We start from the raw sequence: 25,078 nt of genomic DNA, 5'->3' as shown, positions 1-25,078 counted from the left end.
CTCACCGGTAAATCTATTTCTCGTAGTCCGTAGTGGATGCTGGGCGCCCGTCCCAAGTGCGGACTGTCTGCAATACTTGTATATAGTTATTGTTAACTAAAAGGGTTATTGTTGAGCCATCTGTTGAGAGGCTCTGTTATGTTCATACTGTTAACTGTGTCAGCTCTTCCGGGCACAGTATCCTTACTGAAGTCTGGAGGAGGGTCATAGTGGGAGGAGCCAGTGCACACCAGGTAGTCCTAATTCTTTCTTAGCTGTGCCCAGTCTCCTGCGGAGCCGCTATTCCCCATGGTCCTTACGGAGTCCCCAGCAACTACTACGGACTACGAGAAATAGATTTACCGGTGAGTAAAATCTTATTTTCAGTGTATCACAGCTATAGCTATCACTGTATTCTGTACCCTGGGGGGCTAGGTGCATCAGGGTCAACCATATAGTATGGCACTGTATATACTGTTAAGTGTATTTTACTGCGCTCTTAGTCACCTCATACCGCATATATTCTCTGTTTATGTTCTGTATTTACTGTCCAATAAATAAGGGAGTGTTTTGCAGGTATTGTATTTGTCTGGCTAAATTGTACTGTTAGGCTACATTCCCTATAATATAGATAATTAACAGGGCTCAATACTAATTCACATATATTTAGATACACATGTATAGCACACACAAGTCATCAATTAAAAAACATATTTAATATTGAATCAGCAGATATTTAAAATGGCATAATTATGCACATATCACACACATTATAAGTTTAAAAATAAACAACAATGATAGAATGCATATGTCCTTGTGCCCCTTTGTTTGTGGTCTATTTATATGGGTTAGTCCTGAGCTGGTTGAATGCCCTATAGTAGGGGTGGGCAAAATACGGCCCGCGGGCCGGATGCGGCCCGCAAACCTATCCTACCCGGCCCACTGCTTTCCCCCAGTGTGCAGTGACAAGCGGCCCGACAGGCTGAGCTGCTTGTCATTGCTCTGCAGTACCTACAAGCCGCCGGCGCCTGTCTCCCCTGCTGCTGCTGCACGGCGCCTGCCACACTGTTAACTTCTTGCCTTGTAGCCACCTCCTCCCGCCTCCAGTGACAACGGCAGTGTTCACGGTCAGCCAAAAGGGGCGTAGCTATAAGGGGGCGGGGTTACACGGACCGCAGGGGGCGGAGCTACACGGGACAAGAGCAACTGCTACAGATCCATCCTTCCTGCCACTGCCAGCCAGATATGTTAATGGAAAAAGTGAGTAAGAGAAAGAAAGTGTATTTGTGTGTGTATATATATGTGAGAGTGTGTGTGTATATGTTTGTGTGTGCAGGCAGTGGCGTCAGACTGCTTTTAGGTTAGGGGGGAGATCTTTAACGCTCGCTGTTCCACCCCTAACCCCCCCCCCCCCCCCCCCCGTGTTCTGTCACTGACTCAACCCCACATGTTCTGTCATTGTGTCACCCCCGTGTTCTGTCACCATGTCACACCCCCCGTGTTCTGTCACCGTGTCGCACCCCGCGTGTTCTGTCACTGTGTCACCCCCGCGTTCTGTCACTGACTCAACTCCACATGTTCTGTCACCGTGTCACCACCCGTGTTCTGTCACTGTGTCATACCTTTCCCCAGGGGCCATAAGACACTGGATAATTTGCTTGCTGTGCAATGATTATCCCAAATAAAATGTTAAGGTGTAAAAGGGGACTCTACCTGCCGTAATGTGTAAAAGGGGGCTCTACCTTCCGTACTGTGTAAAAAGGGTACTCTATCTTCCATACTGTGTAAAAGAGAGCTCTACCTGCCGTAATGTGTAAAAGGGGACTTTACCTGGCGTAATGTGTGACAGGGGCTCTACCTGGCGTAATGTGTGTAAGTGGCGCTACTGTGTGGCATAATTTGAATAATGGAGACTATTGTGCAGCCTAATATGTATCTATATTATTTTTTGGCCACACCCCTTCCCTATGAAGCCACGTCCCTATATTTTTGGCACGTGTGGGAGCTGCTATTTTGTGTGCGGCCCTCGGATACTGACAGGAAAGTGTCAAGTGGCCCTTCAGCTGAAATAATTGCCCACCCCTGCCCTATAGTAATATTGAATTCTGTCAAATGACCAATGGTAAATGTCCAATGGTGGAAATAGTTACCGGTCCAGAGGACCATATAAATAGACCACAAACAAAGGGGGCTCAAGGACATATGCATTCTATCATTGTTGTTTATTTTTAAACTTATAATGTGTGTGATATGTGCATAATTATGCTATTTTAAATATCTGCTGATTCAGTATTAAATATGATTTTTAATTGATGACTTCTGTGTGGTACACGTGTATCTAAATATATGTGAATTAGTATTGAGCGTTGTTATTCATCTATATTGTTTTAACCTGTGGAGTGTGAGTATCTCCTGCTACAGCAGCTTAGAGTACCAGCTCGGGTAGCGCCTGTTTTTCTGATATTTCCTTTATATGTCAATCTACACATTCCCTATAATGTCTGCCACAAAGGGCGGGAAACCCGCGGGCGCTCCTGCATCATGCAGTGCTTGCGCCAAGGATTTACCTGAGGGGGAATTTTAACTGATGGTCTGTGTACTGGGTGCCATACATCTCCCAGTCAGCCCGCAGCCCCTGTAGCCAATCAGGAGCCACCTTGGACAGCTTTCTCAAGTATGCTGAATACGCTTGTGACATGTTTTACACCCCTTGTGGGACCTCCTGTGCCTTTGCACCCACATATTGTCCCTCTAGTTAATCCGCGCTGGGCGGACACTGTCTACCGAGATACAACAATTAAATAAATCTTTGGTGAGACAAAAGTCTACCCCACGTCCCTCTGGGGTCATCTAAGCAGGCCGCTTCCTCACAATCCACTAATATTTCAGATAATTCTGATGAGGATGGGGATCCCTCCTGGACACAGGAGTGGTAATGCCGGTAACTGTCCCAGAGAGGCAGGGGATACTATTTGACCCCATTTCTAGTCCCGAAACCCAATGTGTCCTTCTGGCCTATACGCAACCTCAAATCATTGAACAAATTTGTGAGAGTGTCCAAATTCCGTATGGAAACGCTGCGCTCTATTTTACTGGCCATTGAACCCGAAGACTATATGGTATCCCTGGACATACAGGATGCTTACCTGCATATACCTATTGCCATATCGTATCAGCAATATCTGCGGTTTGCTATTGGCAACCTACATTATCAATTCCAGGCTCTGCCATTTTGGACGGATCACGGCCCCTCAGATTTTCACCAAGGTCATGGCCGTGATGCCGGCCCTTCTCCGCCGTCAGGGAATCTGGATCCTACCATATCTGGACGACTTGCTGATCCTGGCGAACTCCCAAGATGTTCTCCTCCGTCATCTGGACCTGACGGTCCAATTCCTACAAGCCCACGGGTGGCTCATCAACTGGAAGAAGTCCTCGCTGGTCCCTGCTCGGAGCATAGTGCACCTGGCGGCACTGCTGGACACACACAGCCAAAGACTGTTTCTGTCTCCAGAGAAAGTCCTGAAACTTCAGGACAGGAACGGATACTTCCTTTCTCATCCAAGAGTTTCGATACACTCGGCGATGCAAGTACTAGACCTCATGGTGTCTGCTTTCGACATGGTACAGTACGCTCAATTTCATTCCCGCCCTCTGCAGAGGTTAAACCTTTCCAAGTGGGACGGCCTGCCAAATCAGATCAGGTCTCAAATGATCTCCTTGACTCCGCAGGTTTGTCTGTCACTGAGCTGGTGACTACAGGACCAACAGTTGAGCAGGCGCCGTCCCTTCTGGATCCCCAACTGGGTCCTACTGACTACGGACGCCTGTCTGCGGGGTTGGGGTGCGGTGCTAGAGCAACATTCTCTCCAGGGTCGGTGGACCAAGGAGGGATCACTCCTACCAATAAACATTCTTTAGCTGAGGGCGGTGTTCAATGCACTATCTCTCACCCTGCCTCTGGTACAGAACAGGCCTGTTCAAGTACGTCAGTCATCGCCACCACAGTGGCGTACATAAACCAGCAAGGCGGCACTCGAAGCCACATGGCAATGATGGCAGTATCAAAAATCCTTTGTTGCTCGGAACGCCATCTGCCAGCAATATCGGCAGTGTTCATTCCCGGAGTCCTCAACTGGGAAGTGGATTTCCTCAGTCGTCAGGACGTTCACGCCGGAGAGTGGAGTCTTCATCCGGAAGTCTTTCAACTCCTAGTGGACAAGTGGGGCCTACCAGAGATGTAGACCTGATGGCGCCTCGACACAATCACAAGGTTCCGGTCTTCAGATCAAGAACCAGGGATCCTCAAGCAGCGTTTGTGGACGCACTGGCAGTTCTATGGAACTTTCAGCTGCCATACGTGTTCCCTCCAGTGTCATTCCTGCCCAGGGTACTGCGGAAGTTCAAACAGGAAGGAGGAATACTACTTCTAGTCGCTCCAGCCTGGCCCAGACGGCATTGGTTCTCAGACCTGCAGGGTCTATCGATCGAGCGTCCTCTTCTACTTCCTCAGTGCCCAGACATCCTCGTTCAAGGCCCTTGTGTCTATCCAGACCTGGCCAGACTGGCTTCGACGGCGTTTGTTCTGCAGCAAGGTCTAGACTTAGGCATTCGTCTGGCCTCCCTCAAGGTTCATATTTCTGCCTTGTTGGTGTGGTTTCATAGAAAATTGCGTCTATTCCTGACGTACATACTTTCTTTCACTCAGGGCGTTTTACAAATTCAGCCTCCCTATGTCCCTCCTGTGGCTCCATGGGATCTGTCTGTTGTCTTGAATGTCCTGTAAGAGTCTCCATTTGAACTTCTTGATTCTGTGGACCTTAAATGTCTTATGCTTAAGGTCGTGTTTCTGCTGGCTATTGCCTCTGCTAGGTGGGCACTTTGTCCTGTCGTCCACCCTTTCTGATTTTTCACCGTCACCGGTCAGTTCTTAGAACTCGTCTTATCTACCTAAGGGGGTGTCATCTTTCCATTTTAACCAAGAGATTGTGGTTCCAGCTTTTATCTCTTCTGGTTTGTCCTCTAAAGAGCGGTCTTTGGATGTGGTACGGGTTCTCCGTATTTACCTAGAGTGGACTGCCTCTCTCAGGAGGTCCGATACCCTTTTTGTACTGTTTGGTTTTCACAAACGTGGCTGGCCTGTGAATAAGCAAACCATGGCCAGATGGATTAGAATGGTAATTGCACAAGCATTTGCACAGGCTGGTCTTCCAGCTCCTGTTGCTATGAAAGCCCATTTTACTCGGTCTGTTGGACTTTCTTGGGTGGCCCGACGAGTCGCGTCCGCTGAATAATTGTGCAAGGCGGCTACGTGGTCCTCAGTAAACACGTTCATCAGGTTTTATGCCTTTGATACTTCCGCCTTCCCAGTATGCTGCTGTAAAACATCTTGTATGCCGTGACTGGTCCTTAATACCGCTATTCTTTTTAAATACTTTTTGAGCAATAAACATCTTGCCTTTACAATTAGTGCATCCATAGCCTGCAACCAATAGAATTGCACAAAATGCTATTCCATTTTTTGACTGTCCTGGAGTTTGCCCAGCATCTCTAAGCCCTGCCTCCTGCCAGCTACCATGCAGGGACTGGTCCATGATAAGCGACCAGTGGGGAAACAGCCAACAACAACCAGGAAGTGTGGCAGCAGCATGTCTCTGCATACAGAGTGGCAAGCGGTATCAGGTTCAGGTGTTAGGAGCCTGAGTGGAAATAAGCAGTTCCAGGGTCGGTGGTAGGACCTGGTGGTGGCAGCAAATAACCCACATCCTTGAGACCCAATCCGAATTTGTAAAATCAAAAAAATCTTGTCTGCGCTTATGTAAAAGCAGCTCAGATAAAATGGTTAATTGTAGGTTTAAAGCGAGCGCTAAATTATGCGTGTAGAAAGTGAGTGTGGCACCTGTAAAAAAGAATAATGATTAATACTTAAAAACTTCTGTTTACAGCTCTTTTGAGAAATGGTTAGGTTGGTGGTATCCAGATATAGATGTAAAAGTCCAGAATCTAACTGTCCCTAACTTACCCACGGGGATTCCTCAGCCGTTGGTGTCGCTGTGAGGGCTGTCCTTGGCCGGCTTTGTGAGTCGCGGCTCTCACCGCTGCGTCCAGCGGGAGAAGGATGTTGTAGAAAAGCCGTAAATAGCGACGTCCGTTCGAGTCCGCAAGCGGCGTAGATGTTCTTGTCTGTGATACCACTTGTCCACCATTTGCGGACTCGAACTGACGTCGCTATTTCCGGCTTTTCTACAACATCCTTCTCCCGCTGGACGCAGCGGTGAGAGCCGCGACTCACAAAGCCGGCCACTGACAGCCTTCACAGCGACACAAACGGCTGAGGAATCCCCGTGGGTAAGTTAGGGACAGTTAGATTCTGGACTTTTACATCTATATCTGGATACCACCAACCTAACCATTTCTCAAAAGAGCTGTAAACAGAAGTTTTTAAGTATTAATCATTATTCTTTTTTACAGGTGCCACACTCACTTTCTACACGCATAATTTAGCGCTCGTTTTAAACCTACAATTAACCATTTTATCTGAGCTGCTTTTACATAAGCGCAGACATTTTTTTGATTTTACGCAATTGTTTATTGTTTTCTGCTGCTGCCCGTTATCATGACTAATTATACATCCATTCATGTGTCACATACAAATACAAGGAGTAACATCAATGATTTATTCTCCACAACTACACCTATACTAGAAACTCCGGCAGAAGACGAGGGGTTCTGTAGCCAATTTTTAAAGTTAAAAAATTATACACCCAAGAAACCAAACAGTGGTGGGAGATCACTACTCTAAGTAAATATGTCGAACATGGGATGATCCCCAGGGGTTTAAGGATTAATAAAACAGCTACCCTTTTACCCAATCAATCCAATTTTTATGAAAAATGGAACAAAATCCTAGATAGATGTTCACTTGAACTTATTAATCTCATTATTGAGGACAGGCAAACATCATTAAAACATATCAGTGAAAATATCCATACCTATGAAAAACGCTTTGAACCACTGTCAAAGATGGATGATTTCAACAACTTAATGAAAATAACCAATTAGAAGATAGGCAAATTGGAGGATAACATTATGCAACAAAAACAGAGAAAGTTTAAGATAGATAAAGACGAACAAGAACTGTTCAAACAAAATGCTAATACAAAAAGAACCATACACAATACCCGAACCGCAAATCAAAACATACAAAGATGGAAGAACACTAGGACCAATCAAGAATACAACACCGAATATAAAGAAAGAAAATTATGGAAGAATACAGAAACAACCAACTACAGACCAACTGCTCAAACTACACGAATGCATCATCAAAATACTGGAAGATGGAAGGAACCACTCATCAAAAACACTCCAGCAAGATCCAATACTCGAAACTATCCAGCCTACAATAAAAGAAATTTCACATATAACAATACATACAGACTGATAAAGGATTCATACAAAGCAGGACAGAGACCAGCAATACAAGAAGAAGATGACCAATACAAACAACTTTTACAGACCATACAGAATAAAAATCTACAGAAAACTTTGCAGCCAAGAAAAAATTCAACCAAGATAAACTACTGTGAAGAAACGGATGATGAATCTGAATATGAGGAAGACTGTTTTTTAGATATCAACCGGGGAATCAGGAAACCACCAGACACAACAACACCCAGAAACAAGAAAATGAAAGAAGGAAGGAATATAGAAGGAGGGGGAAGAGAGGAGGAGCAAGGAGCAAGAAGAAAGACTTACAAATAAAGAATCCATCAGTGTTCAATTTGAGCAAAAAAATCCTTACAAAAGCACAACTAGATATTCTGCAAAAAGGCTTGAAGTTTGCTCTCTCCAGTCGAAGATTAACAAATTTGATCTTTACATTGACCTTCAAAAATATATCCGAAAATTATGCATAAAGAAGTTTTTTTCAAAAGAAGAAACAACTACCTACATGAATATCACTGACGACCAATTCTTACACTCTACCTTGAAACCCACATCAACATTCAATCCGATACATTGCAAAGGCTCCCACATTGAAACATTCAGGAAACTGGTAGAAAAGGATATTGAAAAAATTCCCGAACGTCAAATAATAAAACAGAACTTATCAAAAACAGAAAGAGATGCTCTAAAAGAACTAAAAGAAGACAATCAAATTGTCATAAAACCAGCAGATAAAGGAGGAGGCGTGGTTATTATGGAACGAGAAGCATATGAAAAAGAAGTAGAAAGATTGCTCTCTGATGTCACAACATACGAAGTTCTAGAACGTGATCCTACCAAACAATTTCTACAGGAGCTTGAACAACATCTCGAAGAAGGTCTCACCACGGGAATTCTGAACAAAAAAGAATTTGACTTCATCCTGGAAAAACATCCAAAGATACCTACCTTTTATTTCTTACCGAAAACTCGCAAGAGCCTTATAAATCCACCTGGACGACCAATAGTATCAGGTATCAAATCAGTCACATCTAATCTGTCAAAATACACAGACTCTTTTCTCCAAACAATAGTTACTCAACAGAAGAGCCATCTTCAAGATACTACAAGTATACTCCAAAAAGTAGAAGCTATTCAATGGGAACAGAACTTCTTTCTTTGCACCACTGACGTCAAGTCTATATACATGTATAGCACACGATCTAGGATGTGCTCATAATAGACATTTTCTTTCTACAATGACAAACCTCCCTAACCAACAGGTGAATTTCATAATGGCAAATATCAAATTTGTGCTAACACACAACTACTTCTGGGATAACGATAAATTCTACTTGCAAAAGTGTGGAACTGCCATGGGCACATCATTGGCACCCAGTTATGCCAACCTCTTTCTCGCCAAATGGGAAGATAACATCTGGTCGAATAACGAATACCTATCACACATCGTGTTGGTATCATTATATCGACGATATCTTCTTCATATGGAGGGGTACAGAGGAAACCCTTGAAGAATTTAAATCCTACATAAACAATAATACCTTGAACCTGGAGTTTACAACAATAAGTAAAGAGCAGATTGTCTTCCTGGATTTGGAAATCTATATTCAAAACAACACTCTACAATCAAAGACACATATTAAACCAGTTAATGGAAATAATATGTTAGCAACAACCAGTAACCACCATCAGACCTGGATCGCAAACATACCACGCGGCCAGTTCCAAAGAATAAAAAGAAATTGCTCAGATCCGACCATTTTTAAGGCACAAAGTGAAGACATGCAGAACAATTTTCTGGAGAAAGGGTATAAGAAAGAAAAATTGGAAGCGGACATTGCAATAATTGAACAGATTGATAGAAAAGATCTATTGAGACACAAAGATAAAAACAAAGATAAGAATGTTTCTCTACGTCTCCCTTTCATCACTCAATTTAACAGCAATTCAAAAGTGATAGAAGAAATGCTAAACAAACACTGGCATATCCTGCATCTAGATGAAACACTACGACCCATGTTGCCAGAAAAACCAAAAGTCATTTACCGCAAAGCTAAAACTATTAAACAATTCCTAGTCTCAAGCCATCTGAAGAATGAAACACAAAGCAGTTCTAAAACGGGCAAAGGTTATTTTAAGTGTTTAAACTGCAAAGCCTGCAAGAATGATAAGGAGAAATCCACCAGACCCACTGCAGCCTTCAAATCATTTGCGACAGGAAAAAACTATACCATCTATGACTCCCTTACGTGTGACACAGAAGGGGTTATATATTTAGCCACCTGCCCTTGTGGGTACCAATATGTCGGCCAAACTAAAAGGAAAGCAAAGATAAGATTTGCCGAACATATCTACAATGTAAAATAGGGACTTAAAACACACAGCTTATCAAACCATTTTTTAGAGAAACATCATAAAGACCCGACTGGACTCACGTTCTTACCAATTCAAAAGATAAGAACAAACTGGAGAGGAGGAGACATAACCATTGATCTAAGAAAACAAGAAAGCAAATGGATTTTTGAATTAAAAACCTTACAATCATCTGGCCACAATATTGACATCGACCTCAACGTTTTTTTATGAACACACACTCCTTACACTAAGTGGCACCTGTTTTAAACATATCCAACCCTTAAATCTTCAAATGTTAAGAAAAACGTTTTTTTTTTTTACCATGTGCTTCCCGCAATTTTTGATGTCACTTCCGGTCCGGAAGTCCCGGAAGTTCCGTTTTTTTCCAGATGGGAACAATAAAGTTTTACTATAAATAAACGACTTTTAAACCAAACAACCACCTTGAAAAAGTGCTCTGAACAGCACGAAACGCGTTGGTGGACAAGTGGTATCACAAACAAGAACATCTACGCCGCTTTGCGGACTCGAACTGGCGTCGCTATTTCCGGCTTTTCTACAACATCCTTCTCCCGCTGGACGCAGCGGTGAGAGCCGCGACTCACAAAGCCGGCCACGGACAGCCCTCACAGCGACACCAACGGCTGAGGAATCCCCGTGGGTAAGTTAGGGACAGTTAGATTCTGGACCTTTACATCTATATCTGGATACCACCAACCTAACCATTTCTCAAAAGAGCTGTAAACAGAAGTTTTTAAGTATTAATCATTATTCTTTTTTACAGGTGCCACACTCACTTTCTACACGCATAATTTAGCGCTCGTTTTAAACCAATCCGAATTTGTGATCGCAGGCAGCGAGGCGCATCTGGTCACATCAACATTCACAAATGTTGTCATAGTTACAATATAAATAGGGGTTATGAAGGTACACATTTAATATATTGACATTTAGCAGGCCGGATGTAAGGTAGTGCGAGACAAGCCGAGCTCTTAACTCGTACCTTTTTTGGGGTTTTTTTTTTAAGCAGCAAACATTTACAAGGCAAAACTAGGTTGGTTTTTCCTTGTAAGTGTTTGCTGCTTTAAATAAACGTACAAGTTCGGCCAGAGTGTTAAATTGTCAACATTATGAACATGTCAACATTTTTACCATGTTGCCATTTGTTTAGGTCGCCATATTGCCGTCAACCGGATGTCCATGTTGATATTCAGAACCTGTTAACATTCTGAATTTCAACTTTTCTTAACCCACGCTAGACTGTCTGTCCATTGCTATTGTTTGAAAGCAGTCATGGTGCCGTCACTGTAGTCTACACTGTGATCTCTATATGGACTACAGCATTTTAGATGCAAGATGTCTTAAAACCAATAACACAGTCTTCGTTCAGTGCCCTGAAATGTATGTTACTACATCATCGGTTTCTTGGAGGGTGTAGACCACCAAAAAAATGGAGATGTTTGGCAATTTGTTCAAGACGAATATCTGTATTGGGGGATTCCCAAGGAATTAAGGGCAATTTCAAACCTATGTTGAAACGAAGCTATAAACTTCACCAGTTATTAAAGTCACCACTTCATGGGAAAAAGGTTATAAACCTCTATTGTCCAATCAACGTTTATGCTGGCTCTTGTGGTGCAAGGATTTCAGTATAGGGTTTTTAATTCATGAAATTTAATTTAATTTTCTCCAATCAAGCTAGTCAGTCATATGATCTGACGTGCATAGTTTTTTAAATGCACAAAAACCCTTAACTATTTGCTTTATCTTCATAATACCATTTGAGTGACCCACTTTTACTGTGAATTTTCAACTGAAATCACAATTTAAGAAAAAATCTTGTGTCAATCAAACCCACCCTTTTGCTTTTCTTGCTTCTCTCTGACCCATGCCTCCCCTCTGCTCTACCTGCCTTTCTCTGGCCTGTGTTCTGCTGTGCCTGCCTTTCTCTGGCCTGCGTTCTGCTGTGTCTTCCTTTCTCTGGCCTGCGTTCTGCTGTGTCTTCCTTTCTCTTGCCTGCGTTCTGCTGTGTCTTCCTTTCTCTGGCCTGCGTTCTGCTGTGCCTGCCTTTCTCTGGCCTACGTTCTGCTCTGCTTTTCTTTCTTTGGCCTGCGTTCTGCTCTGCCTGCCTTTCTCTGGCCTGCATTCAGGTCCGCCTGCCTCTATCTCTTTGATATCCCCACACACTCTATGTCCTAAAGACTCGCTACTTTTAATTTGCTATTGCCTTTTTTAAGGTTTAAGTACTAAAATATGACACTGGATCTTTGTAATTTAGCTTTTAGACTTTTATCTTGGCTTTTTATTTTTACTGACGTTTTCTTTTGTATTTCTATTTTGAGCAAATGAATCGAGGTGTTTTTATCCATACTAATGGCAATATTTTAATGTTTTTCCTGTAGCTCCTTATCTGTCCTCACTACAGCTGGACAGCAGCCTCTTGTTACCTCCTAAAAGCCAATCCAGCAGTGCGCAAAGCACACAAAGTTCTGCTACACCAACCTGTCCATCCAACCTTCCTTTCAACTCCACTCCTAATTGCACTGGTACTGCCCCTCTTGCACAACAGTCATCCTTATCCTCTACAGTGCCTGCTGGGAATAGTTCTGCTCCTGTGGGATTCAGTACCTGTCCATCACAGAATTCTTCCACTCCAGGTGAACGTTCATCAGTAAGCCAACCTGCTGTGGAGGTGGAGTCAAACCAGCCGTCCACACAAGTTGAAACTCCAGAAAAGTAAGTAAATGTATTACATTTTTAAATTATGTCCTTTGGAAGCAAGCTTGATAGGTTACAGCACTATTTTAGTAGCTTAACAAGGGGTTTCACATGTTTTTTTGTCCTATTAAAACATCCTCTTGTTTTATAGATGACATGGAAAGCATTGTAATTTTGTTCGGCTAAGGTCTTGTTCACACTTTGTTTTTCATGCTAATTTTATGTTTAATTGACTTCTAATAATGGGGTAGTCCGATTTCTATTGTTCCGAACATTAGTATAAAAATTATGAAACCCTGCATTGATCCTAAACACTATACCAGGAGTGGCACAATATGCCAGCACAATGTACCACCTCAATAAACCTTTGAGACCATTCCTCTGACCAGTGCATGAAATACGGGAGCAAAAGGTCTCCTAAAAATTGATTCCTGGACATTTGGATAACTAGAGATTAGGTAAAACCAAGCCATTTGTATTTGGAAAAATGTTGCACACCACACCTGCACGATGGGATTTGTGTTTATTGAGGCCGTCAGCTTTTATTTATGTGCCTGAATAAATGTTGATATATGCTGATATAAAGCATTATGTGTTAACTTGAAGTAGTGGCCACACTGTTGACATCAGCATGTCAACACAGATGATTTGTTGACATTGTTAAAATGTCTTATTACTGTCTTTGTTCTCACACTGACCCTAAAGCCCAGCCTACCCTAATGGCAACCCTATGCCTCCGGGATATGTCAACAGTATGACAATTCCTTAATTTTCCATGTCGACATTCTGTCAATGTCTACATTCTGCAGGTGTCTACATTATAACCAAGTTGACATAATTTTCTTGAGGGATGTGTAATGATAAAGAATGTCAGCAATTTCTGTTGAATTGTGAATATAAAACTTAATTTCTCTTACATCCTAGAGGTTACTGGGGATCCATTTAGTACCATGGGATATAAACGGGTCCACTAGGAGCCATGTAAGAATTTGATAGTGTGGGCTGGCTCCTTCCTCTATGCCCCTCGTACCAGACTCAGTTTAGAAAATGTGCCCGAGGAGTCTGTCACGCTTATGGAAACTCCTGAAGAGTTTTCTGCATTTATTTTCTGTTTTTTTTTCTTTCAGGCAGGGCTGGTTAGCACCAGCCTGCCTGCTTCGTGGGACTTAGGGAGGGAGGGGGAGAGGGGGGGGGGGACAGCCCAACCTCTTGAAGGGTTAATGGTCCCGTTCCCTGCTGACAGGACACTAGCTCCTGAGGGAACTATTCGCAAGCCCCACCACGGTAAGCGTGCATTCCCGCAGCACTCCGCCACCCCTAACAGAGCCAGAAGAAAGAAGAGTGGTGAGTACTAAGCCGGCGTCCTGGTTAGCTGGTTGCCAGCCATTATGGCGGCATGAGGGTACGGAGACGCGCGGCTTCTAACCAGGGTGGATTGCATCTCCAGACCCAGTACACAACTACATCTCAGTACACTGTACACCGTTCCCAGACTGGCAGTCAAAGCCTTAAAACGGATCTGTCTCCATTTTAAGCACAAAATTACCTCAGGCGGTATAAAAAAAGCGGGAAGGCGGGGCATCACTATGAGCGGATCCAGCAGCTCACCAGCGCCATTTAATCTCTGCAGTGGACACAGACACTGACTGGCAGGGACGTGCAGCTCCTCCGGTGTGACTCCAGATTACCTCAGCGGTACCAGGGGGTCATAGCAGGGGTGGAGCGATTATTAGTGTACTATGTCCCCAATCTGGGTACTTAGTCTGCGACTTGGCTAAGCTTGGCATTAGCAATAAGGGCGCTGTGTGCTGGCTCCGAAATATCTGTCTCTCCCTGGAAGGGCTCTTTGTGGGTTAATTGTGCTTTTAACCTTTCCTGTGTGTGTGCTGTCACATTTACAATATGTCAGGTAAAGAGTGTGTTTCATGTACGGCAGAGTGTTCCTTTTCACCAGGGAGCTCACTACTATGTACTTAGTGTAGTGCACCTTCTCAGGCTAGCGGGGCTGAACCAGTGTGGCTGGATTCCATTAAAGGAATGATTTCTAATATCTCTAATAAATTGTCCCGACATGAGAAAGAGACAAAATACTTAAGCCAGTCTGTGGATGAGATTATGAATAGAGACTCAGTCCCCAAACAAGCGTCTCAGTCCCCTGCCATTTGTCCGCAAAAACGAACTCTGTCCCATATCCTGCAGTCTGACTGACGCTGATGGGTCAGACATGGAGGAGGGGGAGGTGGACTCGGGTGGGGGGGGGATGCTGCTCTGTCAGAGGGAATAGAGGCTCTTATAGAAGCCATCAGAAATGTTCTGCAAATTCCTGATAAGGTGGCAGTGGAGTGTGAGGAATCTTATTTTAATGTAAAAAATAAGTCCTCAGTCACTTTTCCTGTGTCAAAGGAATTGAATGCCCAGTTTGAAGAACCATGGGTTAATCCTGATAATACATTTCAAATCCCTAAGAGGTTACTCTCATCCTTTCCTTTTCCTCCTGAGTAGAGGAAAAAATGGGAAAGTCCACCGTTAGTGGATGCATCAGTGTCCAGGTTGTCACGAAAAATTGGATTGCCTGACCCTGGTGCAGCCTCCCTGAAAGACACGGCTGATCGTAAAATTGAAAATACAATCAAATCCTTGTACATGGCTGCTGGGGTGGCCCAGAGACCCACTATAGCATGTGCGTGGATTACTAATGCCATTGTTAAATGGTCAGGTAACTTAATTGAGGGGTTAGATTCCTTCTCTATGGGGAGATTGTTTTACTCCTGGAGCGTATACAGGACTCTGCGAACTTTATGGTGGAAGACATAAAAGAAGTAGGTTTGCTTAATGCACACACCACTGATATGGCAGTGTCAGCACGCAGGGGCTTATGGTTATGCCAGTGGACTGCGGACGCGGACTCCAGGAAAGGCGAGGAAGTCATACCCTTCACAGGAGAGGCCTTATTTGGAGACGAACTAGACAAATGGATCTCCAAAGCTACTGCGGGTAAGTCCACGTATCTTCCTTCTGCAGCTCCCCCAACCTGGAAGACCTACTCTACAGTCCTTTTCTACAGCCAACAGAGGCGCTAGAGGTAAACCACGCAAACCAGCAACTGCCGGTTCTCAGGAACAGAGCTCCAGGTTTGCTTCCTCAAAGCCTTCAGCATGACGGTGGACCGCGATGCCTTGAAGACTGGCAGGTGGTAGCCCAGCTAAAAAATTTCAGTCACATCTGGACAACATCATGCCAGGCTCCCTGGGCTACAGACTGGAGTTTCAGGAGCTCCCACCTCACAGATTCTTCAAATCAGGCTTCCCAGTTTCTCTTTCATCCACTAGGGGACACTGGAGTCCTATACAGTAGGGGTGTGAAGCTTGCAACCGGAGGTGTGGCACAATCTAAAATTAGCATTGTCTGCACAGCTGGCTCCTCCCCCTTCACATCCCCCACAGCACATGGAGCTCTGAGCTCCTGACTAAAAACTCTAAAAATCTGTAATAAGGGCTGCGTCAACCTAACAAAAGGGGGGACAAGGCTGCTTAATATGGGAGAGACAATGATCCCTATTGAAGGGATCTGCATCTCTCTACAGGAGATCCTCTAATCCAGGCACAGTGAGTACTGGTTGTATGATAAAGGGCCCATGTTAGGTTTTTATTTATTTCTCCTTCATCCACTAGGGGCCACTGGAGTGTAGTTACAATGGGGAGATAGTAGGTGGTATTGGTAGCTGGCACTTTAAAAATTCTCACACTGTGGCTAGCTCCTCCCCTACTATCTCCCCTCCAAGCCAGTCTTAGTTTAGTGCCCGAGGTAGCTGGTTCACTTGGGTTTAGCTGAAGAATTTTCTTCTTTTTTCTTTATTATTTTATTTCTCTATCGTCCTAGTGGATGCTGGGGTTCCTGAAAGGACCATGGGGAATAGCGGCTCCGCAGGAGACAGGGCACAAAAGTAAAGCTTTCCGATCAGGTGGTGTGCACTGGCTCCTCCCCCTATGACCCTCCTCCAAGCCAGTTAGATTTTTGTGCCCGGCCGAGAAGGGTGCAATCTAGGTGGCTCTCCTAAAGAGCTGCTTAGAAAAGTTTAGCTTAGGTTTTTTATTTTACAGTGAGTCCTGCTGGCAACAGGATCACTGCAACGAGGGACTTAGGGGAGAAGAAGTGAACTCACCTGCGTGCAGGATGGATTGGCTTCTTGGCTACTGGACATCAGCTCCAGAGGGACGATCACAGGTACAGCCTGGATGGTCACCGGAGCCTTGCCGCCGGCCCCCTTGCAGATGCTGAAGTAAGAAGAGGTCCAGAATCGGCGGCAGAAGACTCCTCAGTCTTCTAAAGGTAGCGCACAGCACTGCAGCTGTGCGCCATTTTCCTCTCAGCACACTTCACACGGCAGTCACTGAGGGTGCAGGGCGCTGGGAGGGGGGCGCCCTGGGAGGCAAATTAATACCTATTTTGGCTAAAAATACCTCACATATAGCCTCCGGAGGCTATATGGAGATATTTAACCCCTGCCAGAATCCGTTAAGAGCGGGAGACGAGGCCGCCGAAAAAGGGGCGGGGCCTATCTCCTCAGCACACAGCGCCATTTTCCCTCACAGAAAGGCTGGAGGGAAGGCTCCCAGGCTCTCCCCTGCACTGCACTACAGAAACAGGGTTAAAACAGAGAGGGGGGGCACTAATTTGGCGTTAGAAATATATAAAAAAGATGCTATAAGGGAAAACACTTATATAAGGTTGTCCCTATATAATTATAGCGTTTTTGGTGTGTGCTGGTAAACTCTCCCTCTGTCTCTCCAAAGGGCTAGTGGGTCCTGTCCTCTATCAGAGCATTCCCTGTGTGTGTGCTGTGTGTCGGTACGTGTGTGTCGACATGTATGAGGACGATGTTGGTGAGGAGGCGGAGCAATTGCCTGTAATGGTGATGTCACTCTCTAGGGAGTCGACACCGGAATGGATGGCTTATTTAGGGAATTACGTGATAATGTCAACACGCTGCAAGGTCGGTTGACGACATGAGACGGCCGACAAACAATTAGTACCGGTCCAGACGTCTCAAAAACACCGTCAGGGGTTTTAAAACGCCCGTTTACTTTAGTCGGTCGACACAGACACAGACAGGGACACTGAATCCCGTGTCGACGGTGAATAAACAAACGTATTCCTTATTAGGGCCACACGTTAAAGGCAATGAAGGAGGTGTTTCATATTTCTGATACTACCACAAAAGAGGGTATTATGTGGGATGTGAAAAAACTACCGTAGTTTTTCCTGAATCAGATAAATTAAATAAAGTGTGTGATGATGCGTGGGTTCCCCCCGATAGAAAATTATGGGCGGTATACCCTTTCCCGCCAGAAGTTAGGGCGCGTTGGGAAACACCCCTTAGGGTGGATAAGGCGCTCACACGCTTATCAAAACAAGTGGCGGTACCGTCTATAGATAGGGCCGTCCTCAAGGACCAGCTGACAGGAGGCTGGAAAATATCATAAAAAGTATATACACACATACTGGTGTTATACTGCGACCAGCGATCGCCTCAGCCTGGATGTGCAGAGCTGGGGTGGCTTGGTCGGATTCCCTGACTAAAAATATTGATACCCTTGACAGGGACAGTATTTTATTGACTATAGAGCATTTAAAGGATGCATTTCTATATATGCGAGATGCACAGAGGGATATTTGCACTCTGGCATCAAGAGTAAATGCGATGTCCATATCTGCCAGAAGATGTTATGGACACGACAGTGGTCAGGTGATGCAGATTCCAAACGGCACAAAGGTGTATTGCCGTATAAAGGAAGAGGAGTTATTTGGGGTCGGTCCATCGGACCTGGTGGCCACGGCAACTGCTGGAAAATCCGCCGTTTTTACCCTAAGTCACATCTCTGCAGAAAAAGACACCGTCTTTTCAGCCTCAGTCCTTTCGTCCCTATAAGATCATATCTGCCCAGGGATAGAGGAAAGGGAAGAAGACTGCAGCAGGCAGCCCATTCCCAGGAACAGAAGCGTTCCACCGCTTCTGACAAGTTCTCAGCATGGCGCTGAGACCGTACAGGACCCCTGGATCCTACAAGTAGTATCCCAGGGGTACAGATTGGAATGTCGAGACGTTTCCCCTTCGCAGGCTCCTGAAGTCTGCTTTACCAAGGTCTCCCTCCGACAAGGAGGCAGTATGGGAAAAAATTCACAAGCTGTATTCCCAGCAGGTGATAATTAAATTACCCCTCCTACTACAAGAAAAGGGGTATTATTCCACACTATATTGTGGTACTGAAGCCAGAAGGCTAGGTGAGACTTATTCTAAAAATTTTTTTGAACACTTACAAAGGTTCAAATCAAGATGGAGTCACTCAGAGCAGTGATAACGAACCAGGAAGAAGGGGACTATATAGTGTCCCGGGACATCAGGGATGCTTACCTCTATGTCCCAAATTTGCCCTTCTCACTAAGGGTACCTCAGGTTCGTGGTGCAGAACTGTCACTATCAGTTTCAGACGCTGCCGTTTGGATTGTCCACGGCACCCCGGGTCTTTACCAAGGTAATGGCCGAAATGATGATTCTTCTTCGAAGAAAAGGCGTCTTAATTATCCCTTACTTGGACGATCTCCTGATAAGGGCATAGTCCAGGGAACAGTTGGAGGTCGGAGTAGCACTATCTCGGATACTGCTACAACAGCACGGGTGGATTCTAAATATTCCAAAATCGCAGCTGATCCCGACGACACGTCTGCTGTGCCTAGGGATGATTCTGGACACAGTCCAGAAAAAGGTGTTTCTCCCGGAAGAGAAAGCCAGGGAGTTATCCGAGCTAGTCAGGAACCTCCTAAAAACAGTGCATCATTGCACAAGGGTCCTGGTAAAAATGGTGGCTTCCTACGAAGCAATTCCATTCGGCAGATTTCACGCAAGAACTTTTCAGTGGGATCTGCTGGACAAATGGTCCGGATCGCATCTTCAGATGCATCGGCGGATAACCCTATATCCAAGGACAAGGGTGTCTCTCCTGTGGTGGTTATAGAGTGCTCATCTTCTAGAGGGCCGCAGGTTCGGCATTCAGGATTGGATGCTGGTGACCACGGAGCCCAGCCCGAGAGGCTGGGGAGCAGTCACACAAGGAAAAAATTTCCAGGGAGTGTGATCAAGTCTGGAGACTTTTCTCCACATAAATATACTGGAGCTAAGGGTAAATTTATAATGCTCTAAGCTTAGCAAGACCTCTGCTTCAAGGTCAGCCGGTATTGATCCAGTGGGAAAAACATCACGGCAGTCGCCCACGTAAACAGACAGGGCGACACAAGAAGCAGGAGGGCAATGGCAAAAACTGCAAGGACTTTTCGCTGGGCGGAAAATCATGTGATAGCACTGTCAGCAGTGTTTCATCCCGGGAATGGAAACTGGGAAGCAGACTTCCTCAGCAGGCACGACCTCCACCCGGGAGAGTGGAAACTTCATCGGGAAGTTTTTTCCACATGATTGTAAACCGTTGGGAAATACCAAAGGTGGACATGATGGCGTCCCGTCTGAACAAAAAACGGGACAGGTATTGCGCCAGGTCAAGAGACCCTCAGGCAATAGCTGTGGACGTTCTGGTAACACCGTGGGTGTACCAGTCGGTGTATGTGTTCCCTCCTCTGCTTCTCATACCTAAGGTGCTGAGAATTATAAGACGTAGAGGAGTAAGAACTATACTCATGGCTCCGGATTGGCCAAGAAGGACTTGGTACCCGGAACTTTAAGAGATGCTTACAGAGGTCTTATGGCCTCTGCTGCTAAGAAGGGACTTGCTTCAGCAAGTACCATGTCTGTTCCAAGACTTACCGCAGCTGCGTTTGTCGGCATGGCGGTGGAAAGCCGGATCCTAAGGGAAAAAGGCATTCCGGAAGAGGTCATTCCTACCCTGGTCAAAGCCAGAAAGGAGGTGACCGCACAACATTATCACCACATGTGGCGAAAATATGTTGCGTGGTGTGAGGCCAGGAAGGCCCCACAAAGAAATTTCAACTCGGTCGTTTCCTGCATTTCCTGCAAACAGGAGTGTCTATGGGCCTCAAATTGGGGTCCATTAAGGTTCAAATTTCGGCCCTGTCGATTTTCTTCCAGAAAGAATTGGCTTCAGTTCCTGAAGTCCAGAAGTTTGTCAAGGGAGTATTGCATATACAACCCCCTTTTGTGCCTCCAGTGGCACTGTGGGATCTCAACGTAGTTCTGGGATTCCTCAAATCACATTGGTTTAAAACCAGTCAAATCTGTGGATTTGAAGCATCTCACATGAAAAGTGACCATGCTCTTGGCCCTGGCCTGGACCAGGCGAGTGTCAAATTGGTGTTTTTTTCTCAAAAAAGCCCATATCTGTTTGTCCATTCGGACAGGGCAGAGCTGCGGACTCGTCCCCAGTTCTCTCCCTAAAGGTGGTGTCAGTGTTTCACCTGAACCAGCTTATTGTGGTGCCTTGCACCTACTAGGGACTTGGAGGACTCCAAGTTGCTAGATGTTGTCAGGGCCCTGAAAATATGTTCCAGGACGGCTGGAGTCAGGAAAACTGACTTGCTGTTATCCTGTATGCACCCAACAAACTGGGTGCTCTTGCTTCTAAGCAGACTATTGCTAGTTGGATGTGTAATACAATTCAGCTTGCACATTCTGTGGCAGGCCTGCCACAGCCAAAATATGTAAATGCCCATTCCACAAGGAAGGTGGGCTCATCTTGGGCGGCTGCCCGAGGGGTCTCGGCTTTACAACTTTGCCGAGCAGCTACTTGGTCAGGGGCAAACACGTTTGCTAAATTCTACAAATTTGATACCCTGGCTAAGGAGGACCTGGAGTTCTCTCATTCGGTGCTGCAGAGTCATCCGCACTCTCCCGCCCGTTTGGGAGCTTTGGTATAATCCCCATGGTCCTTTCAGGAACCCCAGCATCCACTAGGACGATAGAGAAAATAAGAATTTACTTACCGATAATTCTATTTCTCGGAGTCCGTAGTGGATGCTGGGCGCCCATCCCAAGTGCGGATTATCTGCAATACTTGTACATAGTTACAAAAATCGGGTTATTATTGTTGTGAGCCATCTTTTCAGAGGCTCCGCTGTTATCATACTGTTAACTGGGTTTAGATCACAAGTTGTACGGTGTGATTGGTGTGGCTGGTATGAGTCTTACCCGGGATTCAAAATTCCTCCCTTATTGTGTACGCTCGTCCGGGCACAGTACCTAACTGGCTTGGAGGAGGGTCATAGGGGGAGGAGCCAGTGCACACCACCTAATCGGAAAGCTTTACTTTTGTGCCCTGTCTCCTGCGGAGCCGCTATTCCCCATGGTCCTTTCAGGAACCCCAGCATCCACTACGGACTCCGAGAAATAGAATTATCGGTAAGTAAATTCTTATTTTTTCTTACACACACTCACAGACTGGCAGCTCTGCCACTGCCAGTCTGCACCGTGGGAGCTGCCGGCGGGGTCCCATCGCAGCTGCGTGCGGCTAGGGATGGGCCCCGGCTGAGGGAGACACTGAGCTCTCCTGAGTTGGCGGACACCGCTGCGTGCGGCGCGTGTCGCGGCCACTCCATCCAGCAGAAGATTCCGGCAGCATGGCAGCGGTGAGTATCAAAAATGGTCGGACACCGCTGCGTGCGGCGTGTGTCGGGACCACTACATCAGAAGATTCCGGCCGGACACCGCTGCGTGCGGCGCGTGTCAGGGCCACGCCATCAAAAGGACGGTGAGTACAATCTCCCCCCCTCCAGACTGATGTGTGATTTTACACTTAAATGTGATGGTTTTTTACTGTGTGTGTCCTGTATAACAACCAGTGTTTGAACAGAGTACAGAAAGGAGCTGTGGTTCATCTAGTAAATTCAGGGACCCACAGCATAGAAAGTACCAGTACCACTGAAGTCTGGGTTCAAATCTTAAACACATAGTGTAATCTTGGCGCCATTATGAGGGGGGCGGAGCTTCAGCCCGCTCTGTAAGCGGGCTCAGCGCTCTTCTATCCCCGGCTGCAGCAGAAGGCAGCCGGGTGATACATTTACACTACCCAAACGCAGCTCAGCCGGGTAATACAGGCGCCGGAGTAGCTGAATTTTAGATTTAAAAGTGGCGCCGGAGCAGAGGGGCGGAGCTAAGTCCCGCTCCGTCCGGCGGGCTCAGAATCAGCTGCATACAGGTGGCCGGGGGGGTTACACACCGCTCCCCGGCCACAGCATATATGACAATATACATTCTCCCCGGCAGGGCCGGGGGTTATATTTGCCCGCAAGGCGGCCGGGGGATACCTTTGCACGAGGCAGGGGGGGCGGAGCTAACTCCCGCTCTGTACGGCGGGCTCTCTCCGCTCCCCGCGCCGCTGCAGCACGCCGCTCCAGTGTGTGTCTCACACTGAATACTCATTCCTCTCCTGGCTGTGCAGGGAGGATTTCTTTACAGATAACCCGCTTTACTCAGCAGGCTCCCAGGTCTCCCTGTCGCTAGGCAACAGACCCTGTCTCTGGGGTTTGTAACTTTTCGATACTTCAGGCTGCTGAAATATAGATACATTCCTCCTGCAGTAGAGTCCTCTACCCAGCATTTCCCTACTTGCAAATCAGGGAACCTGCTCTATTACAGTAGCTGGGACTCAGCTCAATAATAATTAAAAGAATCTACTGTGCAGTATTTATTTACCTACGGTGTGTGTGTGTGTGTGTGTGTGTGTATATATACATATATAGTTATGTTTGTGCATGTATATATATATAGATATATATATTTAAGTGCGTGTAGGTATGTATATAGATATATCCATAAAATACCAGATATAGGGGATAAAACAAAACTTCCGCAATGTTTTCTAATAACATCTTGCACATAACATTTTCCCCCATCTTTCTCACAGGCTGGTCACCATTTTGAAAAGCCAGCGGAACCTCCGAGAAACATCTGGTGCACCTTAATTAGCGGTACACTAAATACAGGGCGGGGTGTTGCCTTCCCTTTATTATTCCTTGGTGTCACTAGTTACTAATGCTATTTGTAATTGTGGAATGCGTGTAAGGCATCAGACAAATAGCGCTGCGGCTCAGTACGCTAGTAGCGGGTATCTGAACAGGGGTTTGAATCCAAACAAAACTTTAAGGAGAACTCCTATAGCCTAGGGCTAAGACTCCTGTCCCACAGCGCAGCGCTACTGGTTCAGGTCTCCGCTGCTCCAGAAAGTTTATTTTAATCGTATCGGTCACTACACATTATAATGCAGACCTTACGTAGGGCTCTGTTTATTTAACCCACCTTTTCTCCTTTCGTTTGTCTCTCCTGGGATAGTCGAAGAATTCCCTCTTAGGTGTGAAGTATGCGGCGGAGCCATCTGCTTCGCCCTCCACGCACCTGCACACCCCTGTTTGATCAATGATGCAGGTAATGTCACTATTATCCAGACAATAGCTCATCAGGTAAGCCCTTGGACTTTGGTTTCCAAGGTCACAGGATCAAATCACAGCGGGACCAAACACACCTTTCCAAAAAGAAACTTTGCTAACATTCCATGCATTACTGATGTCTGTTTTCTGTGGATCTGAACCAGTGTCTCAGAATAGACAGGTACATAATACAGCAGTTCATTTGATACTGCAGGTAAAGGAGGAGGACACGTCAAGTCCATCAGGGTTCCACGCCATTGACGAAAATGACAGCGACTGGTCCAGTTTCGGATGAGCTGGGCAGGCTCCGGTAGGCGGCCGACAGACACGAATACACAATATCAGGTATCAAACAAGGTTTGTTTTCCTATCTTTTCCCCGCAGATGGCAGGAGATGGTATCAGAACCTCTCTAGGGTATACACCTCGGTGTATCGCCGGTCCATCAAGCCGCCGTTTTCCTGAGGCAACCTTGCTCAGGGATCCATCGACATATGCGGCAGCATGGTTCTACCGTGTCCGGAGCAGGTAGGTTGGGGAACAATTGTCCTCTAGGTTACAGGATGCTTCGCATCAGGATCAATTGATACTTTGGTACAGGTCAGAATCACGATTCTGCTTTATGTTCCTTGGAGGTCTCCACGTCTACAGACTCGGACCCTGCATCTTCGCTTGGGCTGTCTTAACCCGACGACCTCTGGGGCTGCGACAGTGACAGGTAAACATGAAATCCTACGGGGCAGATGGTTCTGGGGAAGGAACTTTCTGCAGGATTTCTTGAACCAATGGAGGTAGGTCCACTTTGATTTCTCCTACTACTGCCCCAGCTCCAAGACAGACCTTTACTGGTCTTCCCTTTAGATTTTTCCGTGCCCTTTCAGGCTTTTGACTCCACACGGGTGATATCTTCGTCGCCAGGGGTTCTCAGGGTAAAAAGGCTGAAGCAGAGGTTCAACATCCTCGGTCCAGTCTGATTTTATGTCATCCTATACACCCATTACACAGACTTTTCTACCACCTGCAGGGTCCCAGGGTAGGCGCAGGTCGATGGGAGAAGGCTTGGGCGGTTACAACCGTCTCAGGAGTCCCTCGGCATGGGTCGGCTGATTTACGATGACAAGAGAGTCATACTGCAGGCTGCGCTCCATAGGTTTCTAACCGCAAAGGGTGTTGATCCCTGTTTTTTCACATAT

The 25,078-nt window shown here is 45.9% G+C and overlaps 1 protein-coding gene across 2 annotated transcripts in view; it reads left to right on the top strand.

Annotated features, from left to right (window-relative positions):
* Window positions 1–25,078, top strand: part of MED13L (mediator complex subunit 13L) — a 467,040-nt gene that overhangs the window by 341,854 nt on the left and 100,108 nt on the right. For both annotated transcript variants that reach the window (XM_063913297.1, XM_063913296.1), the window contains exon 21: window positions 12,186–12,519. In XM_063913297.1, coding sequence (XP_063769367.1) covers window positions 12,186–12,519 — 334 coding nt within the window. The remainder of the gene's footprint in view (window positions 1–12,185; window positions 12,520–25,078) is intronic.

Source organism: Pseudophryne corroboree, chromosome 1 (genome assembly GCF_028390025.1).
Source record: "Pseudophryne corroboree isolate aPseCor3 chromosome 1, aPseCor3.hap2, whole genome shotgun sequence".
Lineage (NCBI taxonomy): Eukaryota > Metazoa > Chordata > Amphibia > Anura > Myobatrachidae > Pseudophryne > Pseudophryne corroboree.
This window is presented reverse-complemented; position numbering and strand designations above follow the sequence as displayed.